The sequence below is a fragment of the Necator americanus genome, chromosome I (genome assembly GCF_031761385.1).
Source record: "Necator americanus strain Aroian chromosome I, whole genome shotgun sequence".
NCBI lineage: Eukaryota > Metazoa > Nematoda > Chromadorea > Rhabditida > Ancylostomatidae > Necator > Necator americanus.
In genome coordinates, this window is record NC_087371.1 from 9,903,782 (window position 1) to 9,924,559 (window position 20,778).

Below are 20,778 nucleotides of genomic sequence, written 5' to 3' on the forward strand. Positions count from 1 at the left end.
CATCACTCCACGAATCTGAGGAGGTACCGATTTCCGGTGGAGTATTCGTATACGGGGTCGTAGATTATGGGGAGGAAGGTGATTCCGTTCATTTCTTCCTAATTGCCGTAGAAAACGGCCCGGAAGATACGGCTTCGAGCGTTCCGGCGCGCCACTTTCTATAAGGAGTTCGATTGGAGCGCGCCAGCCGTGTCAGCACATGCCGCATCTTCCGGGCTGTTTTTTACGGCAATCAGGAAGAAATGGACGGAATCACCCCCCTCTCCATAGTCTCCCATCCCGTATACGAATACTCCACCGGAAATCCGTACCACTCCGGATTCGTGGGGTGATGCCTCTAACAGTTCCAACGCAAGATGACAGCATTCACATTTACCTTCAATTACGCACTATCCGGACGGTGCTGGAAGTTTTAACGTTGTAGTTACTTTGTACTTAAATTTTTAGCAGAATAAGCCGAACCACTTTGACTTGTGGAGAAAATTTATTGCTGAAACTTTTTAAATCAAGTGCTTCTCAAAGAAAGTCATTTTAAAGATGTGGTTCAGCTTAAAAAAAAAACTATTTGATAATTCATGAATTGTTGTAGTTCTCACACAAAGACTTCACTTCACACCATTCTTTTTTTGTAGATATTAATTTCATAATTTTTAATGATTTTTAATGGTGGATTCTCTTGTTCACCATAATAGACAGGAATCCACTAAGAGGAATTGAATTTACTCTCTGTTCTGATGGGTGACCTCACCTTCTCCCTCCACCTCCACCTGACAATACTAGTGGTCCTTGTCCGTAACCGTCCCCTTCCTCCGCCGAATTCAGCTCACAATTTCTCATCGTGTTTTTTTGTTGTTCTCATTGAACAAACTGCCTACTCGCCGGCCGGCGGTGGTGTTGACGATGTGAACGGAACGCATCGAGCTGTTTGGTGATTTGTTCCAGATGCGATCTTGATGTCATCCGACTTCGGTGTGCACCAGTTGTTGATGCCATTCGACGGCAATCAGCCGGGTCCATCAAGGATCATGGTTGGTGAGTGGATACGAGAGATCAATCATAGTTTTTTCCCTTGATTTCCTTTTCCTTTTGTTAGGTTAGGTCCTTATCTGTACGTAAGATAATTTCCTAACCCGTATTTTAACTTTATTTTAACTAAGTCTGAGTTTCTTGTGTGAAGAATTAGGAGTAACGCGAATTCGAATGTTTTAAATAAGCGTTTAATGGAAGTGCCCTCTTTTTTCTAGGCCAAGCACTTCGTTAAAAATTTATTCACTAGGGAAAAGAATTTTTTTTTTCAAAAACTCCATAAGGCATAATGAGTAGTAACATATCCTGCATAATTTTTTGCAATGCTAGAACTTTTAAAAATCAAAACTTTTTAAGAATCGCCTACAAATACACCTCCAACCACGGATCCGTCAGATCTCCTTCGACTTTTGAGTGAAGGAAATGGTAAGGGTATTTTTTTTCACCTGGATGTTCCGACACAAAGAACGCTTACGAGCGCTCACTACATAAGTGTGGTTTGAAAAATAAACAAAAACATTTGGACAGGATTTTAGGTGAAGTTACTTTATGGTATCTACGATAACTTTATACTTTTTCGTGGAAATTTCCAGGATCATCTGACTCCCCAAAGACCCATTTTGAACGAGTTCTTAATAGTACGGTTGATTTGCACGATAACACCTCTTCAATGGCACTGGACGGTACCGGTCCCTTCTCGCTGGGAATGGATCTCTCAATGTTCGGAGATCTTAGCGGTGCCGGAGCGCTCAGGTAGGGCTCCTGTGCTCCTGTGGCTCGATTGCGAACTCAAATTTTTACTCGTTTTTTTTTTCTTTCAGAAACTCATCAAAAACGTTGAAATGTCCAAAGTGTAACTGGCATTACAAATATCAGGAGACTTTAGAGATTCACATGAAGGAAAAACATTCAGATGGTGAGGTACGTGAACTATTCGGTTTATGGGCCATTATTGTTGAATTGAAGGTCTGCAACTTGCAAGAAGAAAAAAAAGAGAATAATAATGGATCCGTGCGATGGTTTGAGTTATTTTAGGAAAAACTTCGAAAAACTTTTGTTATGTAAAAATTAAGCAAATTGTTTACATGGATCACGGAAGAGCGGAGATTGTTCCCGTATAGTCTCGATCGGAAAACGAAAAAGGGAAAAAACGAAAGTGAAAATGATCAGAGAAAAAAATTAGGGGAAGAATTTTTGTGACACCTTTCCTTACCACGTTATACGTATCCGAAATCCACGATGCGCAAACCATGTGCGTAGCTCTTCAGGATCATTTCTGCCCTAGGCTTCATCCACCAACACTAAACTAACACTAATACTAACTTATACAACTCAAACTTTGTCATTTCCTCATTCAGATGTTTTTTGGAACTATTTTATTACTTCAATAATTATTTTTAAAAGATGGATGAGATAGTAATGTGAGCGGATACTGTAGCTTTACAGTAATCTTGGTGCTTTTTTTATTATCTTTCATTAATTATTTTTTTCAAATTACGGTTTAACATTTTCTCATTACAGTTTAGCACCGTGCTCGAACCGTAATACCTACCGTAATAAAGCAATTATTTAGGTGAAATGCGGGTACTGTGCTGAGAATCGTGTACATCCAAAGCTTGCACGAGGTGAAAGCTATTCGTGTGGCTATAAACCTTACAGGTTGGTCATCCTTACTCTTTATTCTATTAACCCCCTCCCCCCATAGCTACATAGCTTCTACATATTAAACCTCTTTCATAGAATTACGGTACCGTACTCTCACACTACTCGTTATTTTCCATAAAATGGGACCTAAATGAGATACTCCTTGATTTTCTCCTCTCAACTCTACTTCTAACTTCAGATGTGAACTCTGCAAATACAGTACGACAACGAAAGGGAATTTAAGCATTCATATGCAAAGTGATAAACATCTTCACGCAGTCCAAGAGCTACCAAGCAGTATTGGTGAGCGGCGCAATTAATCGCTCTCGTTTCACGTTACAGAAGACAGTCGAATGAGGCTAACGATGTGAAATCGCTCATCGCAATTACAGCTTCATTATCTTGCCCGCCGGCTCGTTCACCGCCTCAGGATGGCGATCGTTCGTTAGTTTGCGTCGTTTGTGGATGTTTCACCACCGATGATTTGGAAGAAATGATTGCACACGCAGATAAGGTTCGGTTGTTTTTTTTTAACCCAGGCATCTAATAAAATAAAGAGAAAGGTATTATTTTAATAGGATCCTAGAATGCGAGGAACATTTTATCCTACTTTTTTTTGTTTGAACCCGGTGCTGATGCTCCTACAAATCCATTAAAATACAACGCGAACAGATCTAAACAGAACCTACTCATCATGCTCAGAGTTTTCCAGAAGAGAAGAGAAAAGTTGTGGAAAAATCCTCAGTGAAAAGGAAAAAAATTGAATGAACTTTCCCATTCGAGATCGCTGAAATCAAAGGAAAATCCTGAGAAAACATATTAGCGACAAATTTTTTGCCGATCTTCAGGATTGGAGAGAAAAAGGGGACCTACTGAAGGCGTTGAAAATCAATACTCGGCGCGAATCTGTGGAAATGCCCTTTTACTGGCCACGTTTTTGGTCCCGCAGTGATCAGAATGGAGCGAGATATCATAAATAGAGCATGAGATGTTACCGCTTTGTTTTGTGATAGTTTTCTGCAAATGCGTACTCGTTCCACGTTCTTTCTTTCTACCGTAACCAATACGTCGCAGATTCCTCGGCAATGTCTGCAATTGCACTAACAACCGTAGTATTATTAAAAAACCGTTCTAAGTGCATCTCGACTTTAAAGTAATGGCATCAATCCTTTCTTTAAGTGTAGCGACGCCTACATTGTGTACGTGTGTGTGTGCGGTAACTACGCAACGACTATTATTATCCACACACACAGGCGGTAAGGTTACGGTATCTCATGGAATCAGATTCAGGATTTGGGCGTACAGACGACATGCTAAAAGTGACAGAACTAATTCTAGGTTACTTTTTGGAGATGCATGGCCTAGTAGCGATTTTATCATGTAGTTACTGATTTCGGGTCGGGTGAACCCCGCACGCCCCCGCCTGAACCTTGGGGCTCCCGGAAAAACGAATGCCGCCTCCGCGAATTTAACCGTCTGTCTCTCAGAAATGTTTATAAAGTGAAATTTACTGCAAGTTTTTTTTTTGTCGTAAAGGAGTTTCTTCGTGAATGAAACTGAAAAATTATGTAGGCAGTACCTAACAGATCTAAATTTTTCTAAATGACAAAATAGTCAGTAAGTAGGCTGCTTCAGGCAAATATCCAGTATTTCCTTAATTTTCTTCGAAGGTAGTCATGGAGGTGGAGAACAGAAGAAAGGAAGTGAAAATGTATTGAACTAAAAGGATAAAACTAGTTTTTTAAAATACACAGGGCAGGATTTTTCCTCTATGACCTTATTGAGGGAGTTCTGAATTTGAGGAAGACTTTGACCTCGAGCAAGATTTGAGGAGACTTTGCAACTTCCATAAAAAGTTGACAGCCTAGGGACGGGGAGCAAAAGCTCATCGAATGGTTTTTTGTCAGATTTATTGCTGTAACAAGGGGTCCAAAGAATTTTAATGTGATATAGCGAAGGAAATAGTGAAATAGTGAGAAACATATACTAAAAAAAAAAGTTGTGGAGAAGGTTGACGGTAGCTCACATCATTCATCATTATTCTCTGTTAAAAGTGTGATTTTCTGGAAGACGGTGAAGCCGATGTTAGCCGAAATGTACAGAATATCACTAAGCTTATTTGTTTGCTAACGAAGTAATCTCAAATATGTATACCAAAAAGGAGCATAGAATTTTTCTGGACACAACAAAATTGTCCTCGAGCGATACGCAATTTCAAAGAACAATTCCATGGCTAAAACGGAAATTTTGAGTAATGTAGTGTTTAATATTTAGTAATTTATAGTATAATTATATGATATATTAAAAAAGTATAATAATGTAACTTATATAAGATATTTAATAGTTAATATTTAGTTTAGTGAAAGTTTAGTTTATGGAATTTAAATTATTGAATTTAATTGAATTTATGGACGTAAGTTTGTAACGGTATCATGGAACTAAATGAATTTACGTGGATACTCACTACTATTCAGCTTAAATGGCAGACTATTCGAATATATATCGAATATATATAATTTTTTTTTCTTGAAGAAACTAGATGAGAAACGTGGGAACAACCAAGAAATGAGAAATGAAGAGTGAAGTTTAGTTACTGTAAATGAATGGAAGAATATGGGAGAGTTAGCTAAGAGGTAAGTAGATGAAGAGAAAGAAAAAATACTACATTTAATAATCAACTTATTTTATTTTACTTTATTTTTATTTTTATTTATTATTACTTATTTTTATTCATTTTCTTCAATTTTATTCAATTAATATTTGATTACTTCTTAAAGCTCCTTCATCCGATACGTTAGCACCTGTTGCGATTTCATGCCAGAACTAGGTACTGAGTCTCATAGGCGGACGAGAGGGAATTCTCGATTTTTTTCTCCAGTGCTATTCAAAACGCATATTTCCTTCGCAGAGCCCTCCCCTCAGGGAAAAAAGGAAGAATTTTGCTGGCGTTTTGCACTTTTCACCACCTTCTCGACAACGCATCCATCCGATCTTCTTTACAGGACCGATCTCGTCCATCACATGGCGATATATCGATGAGCGGCGGTGTGTTTCGATGTCATCTTTGTCCGTATCACACGAATTTAAAGGCGAATTTCCAACTTCATACACGAACCGATAAACATTTGCAGCGAGTACAAATGGTATGTTTTTTTTTTCAAGTTCCGTTTATACATTTAAGAAAAATCCTGGAAATTTTAGATTCTTCGAAATTTTTAAAATAATAAACAAATAAATTGAATAAAAAAATAAGTAGTAGTATAATAATTCGAACAAAATATTCTAAAATTACTAGGGAATAAAGAGGATAAATATATAACTAATTCAATAAAAATAAATGGATTTTCAGAGATCTAGGAACAGATTAAAATTCTGTAAGTTAAGGATTTACCAACGTGTTGTCTATTCGTCCGATAGTGGCGTTTTTAATCTCTAATCTATAAGTAGAGAACTGTTAAGGATTCATTGAATATTCTTTTTGTAGCAGATTATATTATTCTTTTTATATTGAATATTATGAATTGTGAATATCATTATGAATAATTATATTATTATTACGAATAATTATATTTTTATTATTTATATTTTATATTGAATATTCTTTTTATAGCAGATTTTGTTTACTGTAACGGTACTGTATTTTTCTGTGAGTATTGGTAGTCGCTGCTTGCGTTGTTTCCTCTTAAAAGCCACCGTAATAATTTCCAAATTAGATAAGTTTTTTTTTTTTGCAAAAACTTCTATATAGCTCGCCAGTGCTGAGGTGCACGGCCGGCAGACAGCCGTAGACGTTAGTGGGCGTTAACTCACCGATAACATTGATATTTGCGATGCGATCCTCCTCGTTAATGTTCCTCTTCCACCTCCACCATAATCGTTATTATGCGGCATTTCCTCTGAATCATTGAGGACGAGTCATGTGGGAATCGTCGACAACATCTTCCGCGTGCCAGATAAGGCGTACGGTCATCTGCTGCTTGATATTTACTAAGCGGACGGCGCTAACGATGGTTAGGAACATTTGTATGTTTAACAACTTTGATTTACGGTAATCTCATACGAATATGCGAGCGACATTTGGTGAAATTTGATCGAACGATGTGACGTCAGTACACTATTTCAATATCTTTGCTTTGTTTATCCCTTATTTCACCTTAGAATCCGAATTTGCAAAATATTTTTTAATAGTTAACTTTGTTTTTTTCCAGACATGGCCAAGATAACCTTTTTCTGCAGACAATCCCACTCTCACCACCTATCATGAAATTTCTGAATAAATCCATTGAGATACATAAATATCCAGGAACGTTAATTTCCTAGCCATAAACAACATTTTCGTCTCCGAAGCCATTATATTAAATTTTAATGATTGTGTATGAATTGAGTGCAATTTTTCAATATGTATTCATTCGAATTACGAAGGGAAAATCCCCTAAAATTAGTTGGAAACATATTTTTGAGAATTGAACAGCAATTAAGTGAGATTTGTTGCTCGATGTTTAATTGGGACCTTCGATCTCATTGCTGCTTCCATGATACGCTACCGTGGAACGTACTTAATGTTAGGATATACGATATAAGGATTCTATAGATCGAACTTCAGTGATCTAGCAAAAATATTCACTAGATAATTCAAAAATTTTTCACATTTGCCTATGTCGTGTCTTTGATACGAAATCATTGCGAAATTTTAAGCAATTGGTTTTCTTCCTAACTTTAGAATTAGATTTTTTAGTCATCGTCAATATTCATTTGCTAGTCATTTGTTATGGGAAAAAAATTCTAACAGAACCCTCTTAAATAATTTACAAGACGAGTTCTTTCTTTTTTTCCAAACGTCGTCCATGACCCATCCAACTCAAACGTCAACAGACGAGCTTGGAAACGAGAACTGTTCTTCTGAGATTTCTCATGATCCTAGATTTTGGGCAGAGAATATTTCCCACATGGAACAAGCGATTTAAGGAAACGCCGGAACGTCCGCAAATCGGAACTTGTCGCCATTTCACGAAATTTCTAGCTATCACGATAACTTTCCAGCCCCTTAGAATATTTCCGGGGCGCTTTTGTAGCCGTGCGGCTCGTCGCGACATCGTCGTGGTGGTTTGGTTGAGTCAGGGGAGACGTCGAATGAGTCACGGCACGTGCCGGCGAATTAATCTCACGCAGCGAAAACATTTCCATTCGCTCATTTATTGTTTGCCTTGGAATCACGACAGCAAAGCGAGACGACGCGCAACGATATAAGCTCATCTACAGTACGCCGCTGCGGCCGCCGCCAAGCAAGGTGCGATGCGAATCAGTGCAAATAGTGATTAGTAATTGATCGTCGCGATCAGCACGCTATTAAGGCGATTAGTGGCGCGGAGGTGTTGGCACGTCGACGAAGAATCGTCGCCACGGTTTAGGTGTGTTCTAGAACTTTCTGAGGTCTGAGATGTGAGTCGTGAGTGCGCTTGGCCTCGACTGTCACAATATGTTAGCGTCTTGAAATAGTGATGAGTGAGTAAGTTGCTGAGGTCGTCTCTCAAATTTCCCTCCAAGAAAACCCACTGTTGTCCTTTGAAAGCGAGCAGGGTGTCCACAAATTTGGTTAATTCTTAATAATGCACATTATAGTGCATATGATGCTTAATTTAGCTTTTTGTCGTTAAACGAAAAGCTTCCTGCTCAATTTTAGATGAAAATAGAGATGAAATCTAATGTATGGTGGGCAGAAAATATTTTTAAAAAAAAGTGCGTAGTTAGCTCTTTGTTTTAAACGTGATGGGTGAAAAAGATCCATTAAATGCCCTTTTTTTTGAAAAATTAGGCGAATTTCTCACCAATATTTGCTATTTAGGCTCGAAATATTAAAGTATTTTAATCGCATTTCAACCTATCCGTGGCGTGACTTCATTTATTCATTTATTTGTCTATTTATTTTTCTATTTATTTATTTACTGATTTGTTAAAATACACCAATAAAAGAACAAAAAAAAAGAAAACACATTTGATCTTACTCAGAAGATGTTTTAAAAAATTGGCACGCAGATCATTGTCAGAGAAATTCGGGACAGTCTTTATGTGAAATGCGTAGAATGTGTAGGTCTATGCAGTCCTGTAACGCATGGAAAGAATGTTCTTTACTGTTTGCTTATTTGCAAGGAAAATTTCACGGACGTCACTTTGACGTCGTGAAGTCATAACTCGTTAAAAAAGGCAACTTTCCTTGGCAAGGAAGTAGAGGAGAGGGTTTCCTTAAAAGTTTTTCTTCAACACTAATGATTCCCTATGATTTGCCATTGTTAGCAGGTTTCTCAAGAGGTTTTCTTTCGAGAAAAAAATTGCTTTTTTTTAATGAGTTTTGTTATTTCACGATGTCAGCCGTTCTCAGGAATTTTCCTTCGATTCCTTCTTTAATTGTTGCTGCTCCGGAATATTACACGATTATGACTGAAATGATGGTTGAGCTGGTGAACGGTGGTGGTGGGACTCGTTTTGATGACGACGGACGGACGGACGGATCGATTGATAGATTGTCGATTTATTTGACACGCATCGCCGCCTTGAATAATAAGAATAACCATCGAGGCAACTCGTCTCATACTGTTATGTATATATGTCACGTTTCAGCACTTCTAATTTACGTTCTTTTTCCATGTTTCGTTGTGCTTCACGGGAGAAAAATCGCTGTTCAGTGGCGCGACACCTCGTTGATTTTTTTCCCTTGTTTTCGTAGGCTCCGGAGGTCTTTTCCACCGTAGATCACGCTGGGATCGAGCCGAATTATTCGAATTGATTATTCGACTTTTCTCCAGCTACATACGTACGTATTACCTTGAACACTATCGGCTGGTTTTAAGCGATATATGTATATGGTACGTAAGAAACGTACGTATGACCCTCACGTATCATTGAGCTGATGAATAATGCGCCGCTTAGGAGGAGCGACTACGTTTCTTCGACGCGTTCGCTTCATAATCGGCCAAATTGTTTTTTTCTACGCATCCCTTCAACATCGTAATCGCTGGTGAAATTCACCTCGAAAAATGTCCAGTTCGGCCGAACACCGCCACCGCAACCCATTCCAGAAGTTAGAGCTCAGTCATTGGATAATGAGCACTTACAGTACATTGGGAAATTTTCCAGAACATATTGACTCAACTGAACTCAACTGACTGCTTAATGATCACATAGTAAGGGTACTATACTAGGGGAACGTTTAACATTTGAAACGAATTTCTAAAAAATTTTACAATTCAAACGATTTACAACTTTATACATAAAATATGTATCTTTTTTTATTTGGTTTTTCCCTAGTTTCGTCCATTTCACGCCCTGCAATCCAGCAACTGTTGCGAGCAACAAATATGTAAAGTGTTTTTCTGCTAGCCAATAACAATAGGAATTCTATCACGTCCAAAAATCCTATTATATTTGACATTTTTTCTATTATACATGTGTACTATATTTTATTTATTTTACGATACAGCTACATACATATCTGCAAAAATATGTGTCCTCTATGGAGAAAATAATTCAGCTTAGGGTAGCTATGTATTTTTGCCCTGCAGCATTTCAGTTCGCTGTCTAAAAATGTCACTGTGGCAATTCGAAACTCTTTGTCAAAAATTTGAAAAATAAATGAAATTCTAATCCGGAAGCACATCCTAAGCACTTACTATCGAGCAGGTCACCGGGAGGTTGTTGGTGGATGGAAATAAGAAGGTTATGTTTTTCGAATACACTGAGTTAGAGCACCCTCACGTCTATAATTGAAGCAATATTGGCGTGGACCTCTTCTCCACGTTTCCCTCTTTGTGCCTACTAAAGTACTAAACATCATTTTTTTAAAAGTGTTACTTTCAAAATTAAGGATAAATTCACTGTAGAGTGATAGTGTAATTACTAATTACTAGTTCACTTTATTACTAAAAATAATGTTCCAATTAAAATCAATAAACAAATAAAACGACTGATAAAAAATATAAATAGTATGTAAAAAAAATAACTTTAATTCTATTAGGATTCTCCTAAATGAGGAGAGTGAATGGGAAATTTTTTGAATTTAACCTAGGTTACGGATACTTTAATTATTGATTACGATTTTATTTTGTCGTTAAAAGTAAAAAATGTAAATAAGTAGTAAATAGGTAAAAGATAAGATAAAGAAATAGTGGAGAAAATCCTTCAATTAGTGTTCTCTCCTCACCGCCCCAGTAGGCAAACTAAAAGGGAATTTGTCGAATTTTGCCTCGGTTACGGGGACGATACGGTGTGAAGAAAGCAGTCATGTTTGTCTTTCCCCCCTAATTCAAGTTCCAATCGCGTGTGACCGGACCGCCGGGGCGCATTCCCCCGGCTGTACATTATAGTCATATATTTACGGTTGTTTGCTAAGCGCAAACCCTCCTCTACTCGGACCATACACACACACACGCAAATACACATTCATCACACACATTACTCTCTTCTACGGGTTTATCGTCGAACCTCTATCTACACGTCATGGATTTCTTTTGTCATCGACATACATACATGCATACATCACATATTCATCATATCATCACATGAACGTCGTCGTCACCGCGTACAGAACCCTCACTCCCTCCCGACGAACTCGGCACGGCACGGCTCACACCTCATTATCGTGCACTTCACGGTCCCAAATGCAACAAGCATCGGTGCCTTGGTGCAACAAGCCATAATTTCCTCTTTCTATCATCCTTGATTTGTACTTTGCGACGACGTTCAAAGGAATATGGTAATAGGATTAGAATTAGATCAAGGATTCACTAGAAAAGGATCTAAAACTAGTCAGCAGCTCAATAATTTCAAAATTCACAGTACCTACGAGTCGATGTACTTTTTTCAAGCAAAGGAAAGGTTTCTCGTATTTTTTCGTGACAAATTTACTTTTTAGTGGAACTTTGGTTGCTAAAAAGAGATTTCCTAAAGGCAAACAAGTGTTCTTCTGTTCTCAGTTTCCTTGCTTTAAATATGTTGTCCAAATATCTATCCAGAAAATCTTTTCTAAAAAAAATTCTTAAGACGATAATGTGAAGAATCACTTTTGATCCTCAGAACTTTCCTTTTTCTATAGGAGATTTTTGCTAAATTTCCCAGAATGTAAAATCAACGCACATCTGAAATCGATTTCAGTGCAACATTTTCTTCGTTTTTTTCCCACTAACAACTGCGACTTTTTTCCCCTAGGAACTTCTTTTCTCTAACCACCGCAGCGGCAAGTTATTAGGTCCTATACGAATTTGCTATGCCTAATAGCCTACCCTAATTACCTCGATCACCTTGATCGACCTCAGTCCGTAGGTCTTTCCGCGCAAGGCAACTCGCCTTTTTGTTCTTTTCCTTTTCCCTCAGTATTCTGAATACTCTAGGTTCGTGTTCGACTAGCAGAGTCTTTGATGGGACCCTGAACAAATCTTGTATTGACTTCCTAAGAAACACTTTCAACTATAAAAGTGTGTCATGTTAGTGGGAAACAGATCTCTGGTTTTGGCTTTGGCTGGGCTCCAAAAATCCAAGATTTCAACACATATTTGACGGCATATACACCTATCTCATTTCGTAATTGTGCTACCATTTAGAACCCTCTTTGAGCGATTATTCCCTTTCTGTCATGTCGTCCATCGTCGGTATTGCTGGCGATAAATTCGCGTTTGACTTTGCGGCGCGATGGTGGCTCTCATTATGCGATTAATCGCGATTCGAGCCGACCCGCTCACGAGGTCACAAAGACAATACCTGAGAAACTCCTTTGCCAATAAAATTCCCCTCAAGGAGGCCATAGACGCTACGCTGACGCGTGCACACTAAGGTCACTCCTCTCCCGGAATGGACAACCACCACCGCCGCCACCACCACCAACGTCCATTGTGGACGGCAGCAGCACCGGCGCCGACGGCCACCGCAGCGGTAGCTGTTAATCGTGGGCGTGGCCGCTTTCGTTGATTGGCCACGCGGCAGCGGCTTCTAATCGACAGCCTATCAGCTAATGAGCGTATCGACCGCCCCCCTTAACTAAGCTCCTTGCCGCTACTTAGACTTCATTCATTGGCTTTAAGTCGTTTAGCGAACAATTGTTGCATTTCCTGGATCGCCGACATTTCATTCCCCGTTCCAGAATTTCATCGATATTCAGAAGAGTGTTAGCGAGCGTTCTGTGCTACGAAAGAGTCTTTCTATTGCAGGCTTGTGCTTTACACGTGACGCATGCAACCATGAAACACAGCTTTTCACTATTTACGCCTGAAAACCCGTAGTAAAAAAATCTTGCAGAAAATCTCCTCAAAAAGTGTCTGAATTTTCACATAGGTCTCCTTTCAATTTGAATGATAGGAGTGTGTTTCCGGGAAGCATCATTTTCAGTAGTAATTGAATCTACAAATTATGGTAAATATTATTAATTTTATATTACTGTATTATTATTATCTTTGTCCTTTTTATCCATAAATTACGGACTTTTCCGTGAAGTTCCACGTGAGGCTCTGAATCCTACATTATCTAACGGTCCCCATTTTCCTCTAAAAGTTCTTGTACCTAGTAAGTATTATTATTAGTAAGTATGTATTCAATATATAGCGATTAGAATCAGGAAAGAACCTACAGCTCTGGAGTTTCTTAGATTATTGGGGGAGCATAGTTTTTGGGGGTCCATCCCTGTGTTTTCACTCACCTGATGAACATCACCTCTACTTCCGGCTTTATGGCAAAGAATATTTTACTAGGGATTTTCCCGTACGATGATAAAGAAGATATGGCAGTTATGGTGAAGAACTGAATACACTGTTGATTCTAAAAAACATTGAATCTCTTTTTTTTTTAAAGAAGTTCTTTTTGTTGACCAGAATATCAATTTCTCAAAGTACCACCAAGTGTCTTTAATACGTTCGCCTAATTTAACAACAACAGGTTCCCCATCTGAGGTTCCCCCTCCATCTTGCCTCACGTTTAATCCTCCTCCAAATGTGCTTCGAGTCAGAGGCGACCAGTTATTCGTATTATCGCTTTATGCTAATGCGATTATATACGCGATCGATGTGTTTATGATCAGGCGAGGTTTGTGGGAGGGGGTTGTGTGAGGTGGGGTGCGATGATGGTGGTGGTGACAACGTGCACACGCACACGCACACACCACGGAGGCAATTGCTTTTCTTTGTATTCCCCCTTATAATACTCTTATCCAATCCACAGTCCGTCGACGCCATACAGCTGCCAAATCAGGCAGCACTCGTCTCGCTGAGCGCGCATTCAGTCAGCGATTGTTATTTGGCACCTCTCTCTCACTCATTCACTCACTCACTCATACAATCCGCTCATGTACGTTTCATTCATTTCAAATCTAGTCTCTACTACCTCATACGCACAGAACGTCGCGTAGAACCACTACCATCGCCGCCGCCGTCATCATCATCACCACCACCACCTCATTCAATGTAACTCATACGGACAATCACACCTCACTCACCTCGAATCGGCTTATGTGCCTCAATGAACGATTCAATTTAAAAGCGTTTTTGCCGCCTTTTCGTGTCGAGGATTTACAGCAACGATCACGTCCATTCATGGTCACGAGGCCTGAAAATTGCTTTCGCACACACACATACACACACAAATGCCACAGGTTCATTCCTATAATTACGATTGATATAAAACATTGATATAAATGAAAGGCACTTGTGAAAATCCCTTTTCCAAATCACTTTTTTTTCGGCTCGGCGACTAAATTAAACAACGAAAATCAACGGGGCGTTTCGAGAGGAATACTGTCCTGTTGACTGCAAATTTTGTGACACGTATACGCCTAAAACCTTCCCTATCTTACGCCACACTCTTTTGAAGGAAACAGTGAAACGAGAAGAAGTATTCTATTAAGAAAAAGTGGTGGAAAATTTCTCATAAATTCCAGTATTTCTCTGCGATTTTCTTCACCACCTAAAATCTCTAACATATACCGGCCCAGATCAATGTCGCAATACTCATAACTAGACATTTCTATCTCTTTTTCTAGTACGACTTTTTCGACCCAATTTTCATGCAACCGCTATTTGGCCCATCAAGTACATAATTGTCGCGTCAAAAAGTATTGAACCTATCCGCAATTACGGACTCCGAGGAACAAGTCGGTGTGTGATCGGTCGGTACTTGTCCTGAAATCTAGCGTTGAACCGTTATGTACAGTGGTGCAGCAAAAGAATGAACTTGGACTTGGTATGTACATTAATTTTTCTTCTTCTCCACCTTCAATGAAAATGCATTACCGTAACCGCTATATCAGTTTATTGATGCTTATTCATTCAGAACTTCCGGTTTTTTTTTAAAGTGAGAAATCCCAGAAAAAAAAAATCAAATCTTTTGGAATGGGGAAAAGCTGATGTGAAATGACTTCCACTAGCAAAGATCAATAGCTAATTTTGAGTGATTCATTTTAATTTTTTCTCAAAAAAAACTTTTAAATTCACTTATTTGAATTTGTGTGCTGATAACTGTTTTTCTGATCATCACGGGGAAATGTGCTGTAGAGATCAGGGTAAGGAACGTTCCAAGCCGTGCCATTGAAAAGTTCTTACGATTCTCGGATCCTCGACGAAGCTCTTCTACAATTCTCAACTTTTTTTGTTTCTATATGCATGGATCTAATATGTTTACTCTCTAATGTTAATTATTTGTTTCTTTTGATTTCTTCAGTGAAGAAATAGTAAATTAGCGGATGAAGGTCCTCTTATTCGCGATTATGCAGAGATCATTGTCCAATTGTGGGGATGGTTCATGGTTTCTAGGTTAATCACATCCGCGAGGGCACCTCCGCGTCATCAGCTCTGTGCCGAATCGGAAACGCAAAGACAGTTTTTCAAGTGCTGTGCCGTCCGTGTCAGGAGCTTTTGCCAAGGTGAGCATGGTGCTTTTGAAACAAAAAATCTACAAATTTTTCGTGCTACGATACGGTTCCAGTAAAATGCTAATAAGTAGTCGAAATGTGTCATTTTTACTGGATGTTTGCTCGGCGGAATATTTCGTTCCCTTCTCGTTTTCGTCGATGCTCAGCCCACGGCGCGTCACAAAGTTAATTTCCCGTGTAAACTACCTCGTGCTCTGCACAGTAATGAGACAGTTCCTCGATGATATATAGCCGATAACTTCCATAGACGATTAGTGCGATTGTATTACGAACTATGCATGTTTACTGTAGCTGTAACTACGCTACCCGCTGTTCTTTCCGGATGGTTATGAACGATTTTTTTTTTGTTTTTGAAATTCTCATTAGAACAAAGATCGAAGTCGGCTTCGTTTCAGTGCTTCATCGTTACGAGATCATAGCGAGAGTATCACACATCGCACAAACCTTCGGCAACCGATTACGCATTACAAATGTCGGTTGTGTTCCTTTGACACACCGCATAAACAAGACGCTATCGGTAGGTGGTCCCTATTGTTAGCAGCATTTTCGCAGAATCATCGCCGTCGACACAATGGAATTTTGAACCTGGGAAAAAACTCTTGGATAGTAGAAGCTATAATTCCTTGACATTCCCAACAAAAACAAGAGATATTTCAGCTCTCTTAGTTCGGCCCACGTTAATTTTGTGATTTTTGTAAATCCTTCATCATTTGAAATGTGCTTCGAATCCTGAAGAGGAGACCTGAGTCTCTCCAAGGACCTCCTAATGATTCGGTCAAAATTTATTAGGAGAAATTTGTCATTCATTAGATAAAGGCGATTTCAAAACTTGCTCCACGGAAAAAACACGTCACTTATTTCGTGGCAGAAAAAGATCGATAATTCCTGGAGGTTGCAAGTTTGCTGTAAATGTTATTGATGTTATTGAAACATTCTTTAAAATCAACTAGTTTAAGAAATATCAGCTTATCATGCTTTAGTGTTTACTTAGATTTTTTTTCTAAATAAAAGACAAAATTTCCTAGAATCGCGTCTTCAATTTTTTTTTTATTATGAATCATAAATCCTTTGATTTTTTCTTAATAGTAAGTATAAAATAATAAAGAAATTGAAGACGGTGATTCTGGTTAAGGAATTTGTCTTTTATTTTAAGCGTATCCCTTTTTCGATTAGGTGGATGGCCCACATATGCGGACACATAAATAAACATCGACATTCATTTTCGAAGCCTACGGCTCAACTTCTTGCTTGAATCTCCTTTTCAGGATTTTCAGGAGTTCGGCGAAAAAGAAAGCGAGAAGTTCGCGTACGACTTTTCCACATCTAGTGCTTACCGGTTACAACGTCTCTATACTCATTGTCTAATCGACGACCATGTTCAGCACATAAAATCCGAAAAAGTCGTTAGACCTTGCGCACTACCAGCGAGTAGTTATCGCTTCTTACGGTTACTCATGCATGAAAACGTAGTCGTACCGTAAAAGTAAAACTATTCTAAGTAGCACCTTTCATTCATCGAACAGCTTCGTATTTTTCAGGCCACATGACGTGCCACGAACCGAGCACCTGGCCAAGAAATACTATAGGTGAGTGAATGGTTCACGCGGTGTGTTAATAAGCGTACGGAGGACAGTTGCACGGCAGCTCTGCGGACGCGATTCCGAACGGTAAAATTCCAGACGGCGATGGCGGTGGCGGCGGCGATTGTGTTCGTTTTCACTCGAAGCGTTCATTTGGTGCTAGGCGCCTTCTCTCTAACTAACAATCGAAATGCGGGAAAATTAGGCGAGGGTTGGCCAAGTCTCAAAGGCCCCATATGATGAATCGGCGTCATTGCCTAATTTCGGGCTGCCTGCCGGCGCTTCAGCTCCCTCATTCCAGCAGTAACGGCTGTAAATATCCAAACAAACAGCGGCTTAGCTAAATGTGAAGCTTAAACCATTCACAAAGGTTTTTCTTCATGAGTTACTGTGGCTGAATTGTTGGGGTCTCTTCACGAGAACGCTCTGCTCAACGGAGCACTTCTACTCACCGGGCATTTCGTTGTGCCATGCTACAATGCCATGCTCAACCTTAAGCGGCGCTTTGCAGCTCCTGAGCGGCTTTGAAAAAAAGGTATCCGTGAGCAGCGGCAACTATCTGTCCGTTAACCTTTTATTTCACGTAGTGCTCGACCTATAGAAATTTTTTCTAACACAACTAAGAATTTCCTATTTGTATCATAAGCCTAAATGAAGTTGAAGTCCGCAATCAAATCAGTTAGTGCGAAGAAATACATTCCGAAACGGCTCTCGGCTCTTGTTTTTCCCGTCACTCTATCGCCTCTACAACTGCCTCACGCCCTCATTTCGGGCCCAGTAACGCAGCAGCAGCCACATTGTTGCACGTGAAGGACGTTGTGTGCGCGAGTTCCACAACCACCGTCGCCGTAGTCGTCGTGGTGGACAGTGACGGCGGTCGCCGACGCCGAAAAATAATACACATTCTATAGGCAACATTTAATTGTATCCGTTATTATCGCTTCCTTCCCGTTTCCACACGCCTGTAATTTACTTGCTTAGTTTGTAGTGTACTTTTTTGCGTTTAGTGAACTTTTTTCTCGTACAATCACTACGTCTGCGGTGAGGTGTTGGCGCTGGCTAGCACTGATTCGAGCGCGGACGCCACTGCCCTTTTCACTCGTTCCCCGTATCGCATCGGCTCATCGGCTAAACATAGCCAATTAGCTTCTTCGTTCCATTACTGATGTTATCTTCCGCCCAAACCGCCGCCAACTTCGGCATTCTCAGCTGCCATCGTTGGAGCATCACAACATTTCCTATCTCTTGCATTGGTCAGCGCATCACTGTATCGTTCGTTTCACGCTCGTTTGTTCCTTTAGACTTTATCATCGCATTCCCGTAAATAGATCAAAGCGTCTTTTCTTCAGGAACAAACTAGCGGATGAGAGATCTTTCTAACGGATTTTTTTTTGCAACGTTTTTCCCTTGCTCTATGTGTTATTTTTGTTTAGGAACTTAAAAGAATGAAAACTATTCCATTGCTTACCCAGGTTCTACCTTTCCTCCCCAAAAAACAGCTTTTCTCTACCGACCAGAGAAATTCTACCATAGTCTCCAGCCCTTGTTTTTTTCTCGTTCGTTCGCTTCCGAGCTTTCCAAACACGTGTTCCGGATCGGTGTTATTCGACCGGGTGCTACCTTGCAAATGTATTGTTCTACAAGCGATGAGGCGATGCGAAGACTCGTGCACAATAGGTAAGTCAACAGGACCGCGAAGCGACTGAGGAGGCACAGCCGCAACCGCAAGGCCGGTCCTCACGGCCGGATGATCCACGAAAACCACATCGCGATCCATTTCAGCTGCAAATGCGACCTTTATCGTCGTCATGTTTGAACGTTTTGAACGAGGAGCAAAACTCCAATGTACCTCTAGAGAATTTTCGTAATTCCCTTCGGTTTCATTTAGTTTCTTTACGTTTGTAATTCTCCACGTATTTTTCGCGTCACTGCTATTAAAAGCACTATTACTCACGCTCGCTGCAGTATTGGCCAGGAAATAAAAACGATCCTTAAATTTCATCCGAACCCAACTCTTGTGGGCGCTTACTAACTACCCTAATGTGCCCGAAATCTTCCACAAACAGATAATTTCTTTGGAAAATAAAGTTTTGTTTCTTAAGGAATTGCTTTTGTTTTGCTCAACAATAAAATTACCTATAATTTTACAACTCAGTTCATCATTTTCTAGCAAAAAAAAACAAGAATTTTAATGAAATGATAAAGGAAGGATGAAGGAGGACAAAGTGGAAATGAAGCCAATTGGTGTTTTTAGGGACACCCTGATTAGTAGCGGTCACCTACTAAAGTTCTCCCGAAAATTCTTATTATAAGTAATATTTTTTTCTCGCCAAATGAAACTCTTTACTGTTATAGTATTTTCTTCCACTTTTATCTGTTGTTTCATTACTTATTTTCTTAAAATTTGCATTTTTGTCTTTAATTTTTGCTCCAGGTTCTGTCTCCGTAAAGCTTCGCTGTTTGCTTTTTCTCTAGTTATTTTTTTGTTCATCGTAGAACTTGAAAGATAAACCCGAGGAGTTCAAACCCACTGCGGATGCTGGCAATAATTTTCGCGTAAAAAAGGTCACTGTGTAAATAAATGTCAGCAATAACACGAAGGTCCACACTAGACATCACACTATCGCCACACTATCCCCCGGGGGCGAAGAAGCGGGTAGGCAGCCGTGCGGCCATCCTTCTTCTCGCGCCGCCCAATTAGCCTCGCTGCCTGCCAAAATCTTTCACTTTCTGCTGTTTTTCCTGAATTGCCGCCGGGTGCGGACGTGGCTAAGCCAATAACTGTGCGCGGCTGATGAGCCTGTTAGATGCTAATGATTGTTTGGACATCGACACGCCTGCAGTGGTGAATGATGCTACCGCCGTCGAAGAACCGCTGCAGTTAGTTGGTTGACTGCGAACGCTTCACGGATGCGTACAGTCTGACTGCCGTCAGCGGCGGCGCAGATCCCGAAGCGCATCAGCGGTGTGCGTTCGCGTCGTTCCTTCATTCGTCGTCGGTCCTTACACCACCATCATCACCACCACCGTCGCCTGTGTTTGCTTACACTTGCCGGTACCGAACTGTGCTCGTCGTCTGTGTCTGTCGCGGACTGAGGGGTCTGTACTGATGTCTTCCCATTCGTACGATTGTGTCATTCTCGTTTCTCCTTCCTCTCCACTAAATTCTCAATCTCCCTCATCTTCGCCTTCTTTCTTTCGTCCAATGTTCTTAAGCGGCTCAGTTGTCGTGGTAATATAACGGGTCCCCACGGTGCGCCGTGGAAATTTTCCAGCAATTGTCAGGGAGGATTTTCATCAAACCATCATTATTAGTAGGCGGTACCTCACCGCCGCTCAGCCTCATGTGCGTCCTTGAAAAGTCCTACGGGGGCACTTATTAACGGATTTCGTGCCTTAACTGTGTTAGCTTTCGAATCTACTACATCATTTCAGTTGTTGTTCAGATTCCAAAAGTTTTCTTTTATCCACCTCTTTTTATTTTATCTCTTTTTTCATATTTACGTATTTTTCGCATCTTCTTACATTTCTGGAAAATTCGATAACAAAATCTGTTCCTAATTTTTGGGATTTCTACGAGAGATTAACGAAAGAACAATAATCATTTTTGAACGATATTTTTGCCTA

General features: G+C 39.9%; 1 protein-coding gene across 2 annotated transcripts in view; it reads left to right on the top strand.

Moving 5' to 3' along the window:
- Nucleotides 1–953: 953 nt before the first annotated feature.
- Nucleotides 954–20,778, top strand: part of RB195_005025 (uncharacterized protein) — a gene marked incomplete at both ends in the record, with an annotated part of 43,543 nt that continues 23,718 nt past the window's right edge. For both annotated transcript variants that reach the window (XM_064177299.1, XM_064177300.1), the window contains 11 exons: nt 954–1,032; nt 1,384–1,452; nt 1,620–1,779; nt 1,848–1,947; nt 2,600–2,685; nt 2,870–2,973; nt 3,063–3,184; nt 5,673–5,813; nt 15,453–15,562; nt 15,967–16,088; nt 17,110–17,157. In XM_064177299.1, coding sequence (XP_064034424.1) covers nt 954–1,032; nt 1,384–1,452; nt 1,620–1,779; nt 1,848–1,947; nt 2,600–2,685; nt 2,870–2,973; nt 3,063–3,184; nt 5,673–5,813; nt 15,453–15,562; nt 15,967–16,088; nt 17,110–17,157 — 1,141 coding nt within the window. The remainder of the gene's footprint in view (nt 1,033–1,383; nt 1,453–1,619; nt 1,780–1,847; nt 1,948–2,599; nt 2,686–2,869; nt 2,974–3,062; nt 3,185–5,672; nt 5,814–15,452; nt 15,563–15,966; nt 16,089–17,109; nt 17,158–20,778) is intronic.